The 10,905-nt window shown below is 36.1% G+C and overlaps 1 protein-coding gene across 1 annotated transcript in view; it reads right to left on the minus strand.

Moving 5' to 3' along the window:
- Window positions 1-1,207: 1,207 nt before the first annotated feature.
- Window positions 1,208-10,905, minus strand: part of LOC111138536 (glia maturation factor beta) — a 15,685-nt gene continuing 5,987 nt past the window's right edge. The window contains exons 3-7 of the mRNA XM_022490556.1: window positions 9,766-9,815; window positions 9,080-9,129; window positions 8,282-8,364; window positions 6,745-6,818; window positions 1,208-4,914 (exon numbers count right to left, since the gene is read on the minus strand). Of these exons, the coding sequence (XP_022346264.1) occupies window positions 4,843-4,914; window positions 6,745-6,818; window positions 8,282-8,364; window positions 9,080-9,129; window positions 9,766-9,815 (329 nt within the window). The 3' untranslated portion in view covers window positions 1,208-4,842. The remainder of the gene's footprint in view (window positions 4,915-6,744; window positions 6,819-8,281; window positions 8,365-9,079; window positions 9,130-9,765; window positions 9,816-10,905) is intronic.

Raw genomic sequence — 10,905 nt, forward strand, 5'->3', positions numbered from 1 at the left:
GCTGTCCACCACAGGTGAGAAGTGGGCCAAAATGCTAAGGGCTTTACATTCTAGGATGAGAATCTGTGCTTAATCATGTAGGTGGTGGTGACAAGGAGTGTCTCACTCACGCACGCTCTCTCACACACACTCACGCACACGCGCGCGCGCACACACACACGCATTTTCTCTGAGGACTACAGCATGGCTTTTGAGTGCAACCTAGGCATTCTGCTTTTTCTTTCCTGTAATTGGAGAAGGGGGGTTACCGAGGCAGGGCACTTTCAAGTCACCCGGGGACAGATATCAAGAACAAGAGACGGTGTGAAAACTCCCTGACACTCAGCAGTATGATCTTTAATTTACTTGGCTCCCCAACCTAGCGAAAAATATACTGTAAAGGATTCAACATCCACTCAGGGTGTGTCCTCATGCAAATGATAGTGGGCCCACCCTGGGACATTAAGTGGTCAGAAATGCTTTTTGCTGCTGAAAAGTGAAAAGACCAAAAAACAAAAGCAAAAACAAACAAAACCAGCCAACCAAACAAAAAAAACGTGAAAAAATTTAGGAGCTGGCTGTTTTGAATAGGTAAATGGACAAATTTGAGAAATAATACCTGTTTCCAAGCTCTGGGCAATTCTCCTTGTGAGATTCTTGAAGACAGGAAGACAATAAACTATTCCTTTCACAAATATGAACAAATCATGACTTTTAGCATGTATTCAATCACAGGAAGTGTATGGTAGACTCTATAAATCAGGTAAGTAGTGGTGTCTTGACACTTGACAGCTATGAAACACAAACCATGCAGAATAGTCTAAAACAAAGGCAAGATGGACCTTCAATCGATGTCAAATAAATAGTGACATACTATGTTCAATAAAAGATCCTTCAATTTGATTTCTTAGAAGTGCACAGCCCCTTTAACTTACGGTTTTCCCTTTGAGAGCAAAGGGTTCATCATTTGAGATAATGCCCTCTGCCACTACAAACAAATCATTTTAGCCTCAGAACAAGTTTTAGAAATCTTTATAGCCTTGTTAAATTCTCCCTCACCCATTCCGATCTTTGCCAAGTGGTTCCTATTTATTTTGCCTCTCAGTCTTTTCCAGAGAAAGTGAACTGTTGAATCTGTGTGGCTCACGCAAAGGCCACAACTGAGCCAGGCAGGTAATGGTAACTCCAAAAGGGAGAGGAGGTGAGAAAAAAAATGAGAAGCCAGAAGTCCTTTAATGTTAACATTTTATTTAAACCAGTACAAGCACCATGCTTAACAGAAGACTGTCCAAAATAAACATGCAATATGAACTAGCAGAGACTGAAATCACAGCTTTAAGAAGTTGTGCCAGTTGTTGAGTTTGTTAAATGATGACAGGGAACTGTTAAAATTCACAAGACTAAACCATTAATGTTTCAAGCCTCCTAAATGAGATTATATTGGACCATCCAGATCAGTGGGAACTGCCCTGGCAAGTTAGTGATCTCAAACAATATTCAAGTAATATATGTGTATGAACTATACTCCAAAAAGCAAGAAAACACAGTTTCTATCACAACCTTAACATAGTTGTTCTGAATATTATAGGAACATGGTCACTGATTTGAAATGTCAAACGGCATAACAAGAAACAAATTTCTCAAGAATATTCAACTTGGGACCATTGGTGTTAAGTCACCTAAGAAGATTTACATTCTTCCAGAAATACAAAATAGATTTGTCCAGAAATGTTTGAGACACTTTTTCACACAAGTTGTAAAGGCTCAAATTCTATAGATTCCAGTATTATCAGTCCATTGAACAAACAGGGAAAGCAACCGTACTAAGAATATTTGAATTGACAGAATACAAGTTACTTTCTACTTCCACCAAATATCAGCATTTAAACTCTTATGAAAATATCTATTCATCACTAGTCCACATTATGGATTAATGACATTGCTCAGGTTTTAAAGTAGTCCAAACGTTTTTTTAAGTATACCTTCCTTACTATCTATATAGGTGGGGAACAAAGACAGCCAAATTTAATTTGGCAATAAATTCCTCTAACTGGAAATTTTTAGTTAAAGTGTCAGACCAGGATACAGTTTATGGCTACATTTGACTCCTGAAAATAGGAGATAAAAGGGGAGAGAAAAGTGCTGATAGACATTTTGCTACAAAGGGTTGTAACGGTAATAAAAAATTTAGTAACACCCTCTTAAACAAGAGTATGTTTAACTGCACTATGCATTTGGTAAACTTTTTAGAAATAGACAATTTGAACATTTATTTTAGAAGTCAATTAAACAAAAAATGGTCTAACAACCTTTCTCCTAACATGATTGCTTCAATACCAGAACAAAGCAAAGACTATTCAAAACTCTGACATTTTGGAATTTCAGCATAGTAACCTGAGAACAGTTTTCTTCATATGTCATTTATGTTGCCACCAAAACCGTACTAAAAACATGCTAGGATTACTAGTTGACTCTATTAGATGCTATGCAGAACTTATGCAAGGCCAACAATTTCAAAACTAATGCTGACTTAGAAGACCATGAAGGAGGTTCCCAGGAAAAAAGCTGATGCCAAAAGGGAAAGATTGTGACATAAATGGGAATGGCTGCACCAGAAAGCTATGGAATGTAAAAACTGGAATTATCCAATCTGGAGTTATTATATGAGAGAAGGCAGAAAAAGAGAGCAAATTGAACATATATTTGAAAAGAAGAATGCAAAATTTGGTTACATGGAAGGGAAGTTTACATAAAGGTCTGAGAACATTCTAGAGCATTGGATGTGTAAATCTCCCTAATCTCCCTATAGGACAGAGGGAGCCAAAACACGTTGTTGTCTTGCAAAATACATGTTATTGATAAGGAGTCAAACAAGCTCAAAAAGCATGATTTATCACAGCTCTTCGTCCCTGTTAGAGAACAGGGGAACTAAGTTCTGTTTATGGAAGTCAGTAGCCTCTGACAATATGGAGGACTTTCAAATTCGAAAACTAAACAAAACAACTAAAACATGCAAGACAAAATAAAGAACCTCATTAAAAAATACATTCTTGCAGCACTAGTTTCTCTTATTGCTGCAAACATGGTGAAATGAAATCTTATTTCCTTCATTTAAAAACATTAAAAACACTCTCATTCACCTGGGTTATATCTGCATTTCCACAGAATTATAAGCATTATTCTCCAATATCAAAATAGCTGTTTAAAGAATTCATAATTTGTAAACTTCCTGGGTGAAGGTGTCTCTTTCTCTCTCTCTCTCTCTCTCTCCCCCCCTGAAAATTGGAATAAAGAATCCTTCCCATTCATTAACCAAAACAAATGCCCACTCTAGCACTTCCTCTTCTCCAACTAACTTCCTATTGCTTCCCGTTTTTTAGATTAGTGAAGCCAAACAGTGTTGGCCACAAGAGTCAATATTGTGAAAATTCCAACTATCTTTACCTCTTTATTAGTGTTGGCACAGAAACCTTAAAAAAAAAAAAAAAAAGCAGAGAATATAAAAATGAAAAATACACCGACATAAAATAATGCCTTTATAGTTTTGAAATGACTAAGATATTCTTAATATAAGAATTCACTCACCAAATTTGGTTAGTCTTTAGAGTCCTAAGACCTTTTGTCAAATTAATGTTGAACAGTAACTTTTATGTTGTTCTTAAAGTACACTATATGTTAGAATCCTTGCTTTATGCCAAGGATGCCAACAAGACATATGTCCAGTTCAGAATATCTTCTGACATTTAGGATAGAAGATGTAATTTCTACTGATGTGTTAATGTTATTAACTCCAGCCAAGATTTTAAGATAAGTTAATTTTTCCTATGGCACAAGGGTAATCATAAATATACCCCAAACTTTCAACTGCCATATATTCACCAATGCAAGCAGATAGTTGGAATTTTTAAAAATATGAAGTTGATTTTATTACAAATTTCAGATACACACATTAGAAAATTGTTTTACTTGGACCCCTTACAAAAGTATTAATTTCACCAAATCTGGAATACTGGCAGTGTAAAAGTCTTAAACTAACTTTAAAGCTAACAAATCAAAGGCACAGTATTAACACATTTAAAATAACTTGTGTTCACAGGACAACATTAAGAGGTGCTTTATAAATAAGGTGTTATTAACCTAGATGCAAAACTAGCTATGGCACAACCAGGAATGAAGTTCTTGATTAGTTCCAATCTATCAATTTCCAAGACTACGATGCTATTTTCTGTAAGAAGAAAACATAATAGTCATAACTACTATAAAATCTAATACCAGACCTTAAGAATGAATGATTGATGAACAAAGTTTCTGCACTTGATTTAAAAGATACAGGAAACCACAGGAGGTATGGAATTGATGACAAGTGTACCTGTAATGCAGCTTACACTACAGTAAATTATTTTTCATGGCTCTGTATTGGGTCATTCAAGTCTTTTACCCCAAATTAATTTTAAAGATTTGACAAGTGATAATATGCTATTTTCATATATAAACTGCTAATATCCAGTATTTGTCAAAAGGAGGCAACTGTTGTCTATCACAATCTAATACCCACTTTCCAACGGTGTCTGTAAATAGTAACAAATTCTGAACCATAGGTTATAGAAATTAGTCACAAGAGTGCAAAAAGTCCCTGGAGAGAAGTAGTCCACCTAACAATTACAAATATAAGGAAACACTTTACAAATTTCATTACTATGAAGATGATTTCCCCTTTGTTCAAACTTTGAACAAATGAATAATTTTTCTTTACTGCAGGAAACAAACTGTAAGTAACAGTGCATTTTTAGGCATAAGTATTTATGTCTGGTTCCAGTATGGTCAGGTTAATACATAAATACTTTAGAAACACAGAAGTTCACATTAGTGGAAAAATCCAAGTTTCTCACGTAACCATTCTTCAGTTAGGTCTTCAGTATTTCTTATTTCAAATACCTTAAGAAAAAATGTTAGGTCATACTTTGAGACTCTCAAAAAAAAAAAAAAAATCAAACACATTGTATATAGGAGTATTAAATACCCAATTCTCCTTCCTTTCATTCATGTTGGTCAGGACTTATCTTTGTAAATTAGATATACTTTTACTTTTTTAAAATGCTAAGTACTGACTTAAACCAAAGTTTAGCAGTAAGATGGCATAAAACCAGAACTCTCTTAAAAGCTATGAATATTCTAAAAGAATCTATGGATCAAATGTACGAACCCCAAGAGTTCTGTACATCTTACCCATTAGAAGAGATACCCCAAGTACACAAAACTAAAATCAATCTAGTTAGTTAGGAAATGGAAGAACATACTCTAGTCTTCCATAGTTGGAGGAAAGACAAGCTGTAGATTGTTCTGAAAAGGATGGACTACAGGTCCACAGCCACCAATCTGCAAGAATCCGTACACACACAGGCCCAGGAAGTATAAAGGCTCTACAGAAACAATGTAATAGAGCAGAAAGGATGGGTTTGAAACCCAGCAGTGTCATTTACTATTATGCAACCCTGGGCAAGTCTTTCATCTTCTGAACCTCAGTTCTCCCATCTCCAGAACAGGCATAACATCATCAACCTCAGGACTGTGGTGAGGATTCGATGTGATTATTTATAATAGTAACTTATAAATTTTAATGCCTTAATACCAGCACTTGATGGTGTGCTGTGGGATTAGAATGGAAATGAGGCTGTTAACAGAGCTCCTTCTTATCACCCAACCCTCTTAGAGCAATTCCAGGGTGTTCCTATGGTACAAATGAGAAAAAGTAGTGTCTATAAGTTGTTGGTGTCAATGACAATTACATGAGCTAAAGGGAAAAGGCAGAGAGCACTTAAAGACATCTCATGGGCTCATGGTTAAACATTAAAGGGGAAAACACTGATGCTGTACTTAAAATAAAACCTGAAAGGAAAGGTTATTTAATATTATTTTAGTGATATAATATCCCATCTCAAAACCTTAAAAGTATATACTTTTTTCAACTAAACTAATACATGGATGTTAAATAAAGTTTGAGAATATGTACCTCTCTTACTGTTAAACTTCAATAATGCCGTAAAACAATGGGGGCATGTTAAATTTTAAGGAAAGTGTCTCATAAAAAACAGAATGGTCTAGCTTAATAAAGCTAGTAAGTATTCTTAACAATTTCAGACTTGGGAACAATATACAGTTAACTACATAATATGGAATTCCTGCACAGAATGTGGTTCATTGAGCCCATGGTAAAGAGCTCTGAGAAGCTTCAATGCTTACTTTTATCTACTAGAAACTACATTCTGGAAAATGAAAAACTCACAATAGATTGAATAATGGCAGTGGCTTTTCTCAAGCTGCCTATATTTTAAACATGATTTCTGCTAATCAACTTATAATTTCCGTTCAAAAAACATACTTTGATTAAAGACTTCTATCATGGGGCGCCTGGGTGGCTCAGTGGGTTAAGCCGCTGCCTTCGGCTCAGGTCATGATCTCGGGGTCCTGGGATCGAGCCCCACATCGGGCTCTCTGCTCAGCAGGGAGCCTGCTTCCCTCTCTCTCTCTCTCTGCCTGCCTGTCTACTTGTGATCTCTCTCTATCAAATAAATAAATAAAATCTTAAAAAAAAAAAAAAAAAGACTTCTATCATTCTATTTCCAAATAGTAAAACTCTTTTAAGTTTACTGCTCTAGATAACATTCACCTGAATAAAAAATACCTAACTCTTCAGCTTACTTTAGCTAATACTCTAATAATGAGGGAAAATATTATCTCAACAAGCCAATCAAACACAAATACCACCTTGGTTAGTTCAGCTGTTTGGACTAGCTTATTCTTACTCCCAGCATACATCATCTGTTGTTCAGGCTTACACCCTGGAAAAGAGATTAGTATAGAAATGAGACTTAGAGTTTGAAAAAGTGATGGGTTTTCATTTTGTACTTCTACAATGACACATTCAGGATTTTCTTATGCACTCAGGTTTAGAGAAAGCTTCAGTCTAACTGTGTACGGGTGTATTTCAAGAGTCTTAACACTGCATACTGCCTGCACAGAGCCATAGCTAAATGACAAACAAGTCCCTGGGGTTGATAAAAATAAATGTGATTGGATCTCTGCCGATCTTTTAGACCTCTGTAAATACTTATGAACTTTTCAGCACAATCTTAATTTTGACATTAAATATCAAGTTCAGTTTTATGGATGCCTAACATATATGGGTTTGGGAATGGTGATGGATCAGTGTGGGGAGATCTGCTCTGGAAAAAAGTTACAGGCTGCTTACATATTAAGTTAAAAAAGTACTGTAGCGACAGACGAATGGATAAAGAAGATGTGGTATATATACACAATGGAATACTATGCAGCCACCAAAAGAAATGAAATCTTGCCATTTGCGACGACGTGGATGGAACTAGAGGGTATCATGCTTAGCGAAATAAGTCAGTCGGAGAAAGACAACTATCATATGATCTCCCTGATATGAGGGAAAGGAGATGCAACATGGGGGGTTAAGGGGGTAGGAGAAGAGTAAATGAAACAAGATGGGATTGGGAGGGAGACAAACCATAAGTGACTCTTAATCTCACAAAACAAACTGAGGGTTGATGGGGGAGGGGGGTTGGGAGAGGAGGGGTGGGGTTAAGGACAATGGGGAGGGTATGTGCTATGGTGAGTGCTGTGAAGTGTGTAAACCTGGCGATTCACAGACCTGTACCCCTGGGGATAAAAATATATTATATGTTTATAAAAAATAAAATTAAAAAAAAAAAGTACTGTAGCTATTTTAAGTGCTAAGTAAATGATACAAGTAGTAAAGTTTGGAGAGTTTAATGTGGTCTTAAATGGTAGTAGTACTGGGAGTTCTGGGTATAATGGATATATCTTAAATAACAGAAAGTGACTTCAATATCCAACATTAGCTACTCTGGGACTATTTGTAAGGTTACAGGCATATCATCATTGAGTACTATTTTAAAGATAAATGCAAATATATATCAAAATTATACATGAAGTTCACGTACTTATACACGAAACCTAAAAAGAAAATGTATGTTGTTTTAAAATGTCGCTACATTTTACATTCCTTAAAATGTATGTATGATTTGACCAAACAATTACACTTCTAGAAATTTATCCTAGAAAACAAGCAAGTTCTAATAGACGACACTTTATAGCCACTTCTTTCTAGCGATGAATTCACGTGCACATGCACACCTAACTCTATTTAGGTTATTCAACACTTCACATCTTTAAAACAAGCACACAATTTGTCTCCTAGAAAAATGGTTTAATTAGATCAGAACCAAACATGCACTACTCAAAGAAATTCACTCACCAACAGGACTGGAGAAAATAAAGCACAGAGGATATGAAACTCTTCCATCGTCATGTTGGTATTTATAACTATACACAATGAAGGTTTTTCTCAAGTTAAAGAAACTAAAATTACTGCTCTATTTGACACAAGTACTTACCAACAAAGTTTTGAAAGAAAATACAAACCTGGAGAGCTAGGGAGTGGTAAATTTCTGTCCTTTCCATTTGAGCCATACCTTTATTATCATTATCTTTCCACAAAAGCATACATGAGCCCCAAAGATAAGGTATAAAAACATATAATCTGTCAAAAATAAATTTATTAAAAGTATGGATTTTTTCTAAATTTTTACTGTAAACACATAATAATAAAGGGAATTTTTTAAAAAGGAAATAATTCAGGATGCCTGGGTGGCTCAGTTGGTTAAGCAGCTGCCTTTGGCTCAGGTCATGATCCCGGTGTCCTGGGATCGAGTCCCACATCGGGCTCCTTGCTCTGCAGGGAGCCTGCTTCTCCTCTGCCTCTGCCTGACATTCTGTCTGCCTGTGCTCACTCTCTCTCCCTCTCTCTCTCTCTCTCTGATAAATAAATAAAATCTTTAAAAAAAAATAAAAATAAAATAAAAAGGAAATAATTCATCCCACTAGTATGTCAATTTCCCATTTTTCTTAGTCCAATATGTGTGCACTTTTTGATTGTGATCATGGTGTAGGAGAAAATTTTGTAAAATACAGGACTTTTAACAAACCAACTTCATAAATAAAATTCTGACCACTAAAGAAAACAAATCTTTTTAAAGCACTAAGAAAAGGATATCGAGGTTGTCGTTCAGGTAGTTCATCTTTAAGTTCATCTGGTGAAATGCCCTGGTACCATAAAGAAAAACAACTTGTAAGCATTTTCTGACCCCTAAATCCTTAAGAAATATTCCAAGCACCCATTCTACTAACAGATATAAATTCATAACCATATACCACAACATAAAATCTTGTTACTAAATTGTATATAACCTGAGATTACTCAACCCTCAATCCACTGAAAGCCCACTTAGTTCAGTTCCATTTATTAACAAAACAGTTGTGCTCACGTTCCAGCTATCGGGAAATAACTGAATAAGATAATAAGCCAACCGGCAAAAAAAATCAATGTCTGATTTAGGAGGAAAAAGTGAATTTCTTTTCAGTCTAAATTAGTTACTTAATTTGACAAACTAAGTGCTTAGGTTATAGCATTTTAGTTTTTAATTACTGGCCAAGCAATTGAGAAGTTACACCGGACATGTAGCGTTATCTTCTATCACTTATTACACTGGATTTCAGTAATGTTTTAAAGAAGGTGATACAATTAGCAAGACAACATGCTACCTAATAATTAGCACAGGCTTTTCATGCATAATGAGCGTTTATTTAGACCCATTGTAAAAGTACACGTAACTAATACATCAACTCTTAGGCAGTAATAATTGCTTAACTATAAAAATGTACTTAGCTGATCAAACAAACCTCAAGCTCTTCATCCAGTACCACCAGGCGCTTATCCTTATCAATCTTCACTAAAATAAAAATACAGTATAAGTAAACTGTGATTCTAATGGACCTTGATCTCCCCAACCCAGAGTCTCAGCCCTTTTTCAGGCATCTAAAATTAAAACGTTAAGAAACACAAACATAAACCTCATTTGCAGTTTCGTTTATGGTCTATTAGCTAGCTGAGCTTTTCAAGCAGTCTGCATTTAAAGGCTTTTACCCACAATTTCCATCACCTGATTTGCGTATTTAGAATTTTATGTCAACTCCTTACATTTTCTGAGTATCTGAAGAATTTTGTAACTCAAATGCAACTTCCTACATAATAAGGTCCGAAAGGGTGACTGTAAATGAGACTGGTCTATGTAACATGGTTAGAACTGCAAGGGACAAGCAGACCAGGAGTTAAGATAGAAGAACCACGACCAATTCCCAGCTTCTCCAGAGTCCAGACTTCATAGAGCAATGGGATTATTATGAGATAGTGGGTTACCAAATAGCAGTGAGATCCATATCCCAATATACGTAACATAATCCAAAGCCAAGCTGAAATATGTTTAGATAATCTATGCCTTTATTCTTTCTATTACTCTAAAAAGTTGGCCATTTTTGGTTTTACACTAATTTCATAGTAAATTCTGTAAGATATTAAGGTCTCAAATAGCTTTACTTTTCACAGCACAAAAGCACGGACACGAATTTTCACTTTTAAGAACTGTTTGCCTAGGGGCGCCTGGGTGGCTCAGTGGGTTAAAGCCTCTGCCTTCGGCTCAGGTCATAATCCCAGGGTCCTGGGATCGAGCCCCGCATCGGGCTCTCTGCTCAGCGGGGAGCCTGCTTCCTCCTCTCTCTCTCTCTGCCTGCTTCTCTGCCTACTTGTGATCTCTGTCTGTCAAATAAATAAATAAAATCTTAAAAAAAAGACTCCCTTTCATTTTTTTGGTGCATTCATTTTTAAAGCCATTGGAACCTCCAAGAACACACTTTTTTGTGCCTGGGTGGCTCAGTGGGTTAAAGCCTCTGCCTTCAGCTCAGGTCATGATCCCAGGGTCCTGGGATGAACCCCGCATCGGGCTCTCTGCTCAGCGGGGAGCCTGCTTCCTCCTCTCTCTCTCT

The sequence above is a fragment of the Enhydra lutris genome, unplaced genomic scaffold (assembly GCF_002288905.1).
Source record: "Enhydra lutris kenyoni isolate GAN:26980312 unplaced genomic scaffold, ASM228890v2 scaffoldscaffold4, whole genome shotgun sequence".
Classification (NCBI taxonomy): domain Eukaryota; kingdom Metazoa; phylum Chordata; class Mammalia; order Carnivora; family Mustelidae; genus Enhydra; species Enhydra lutris.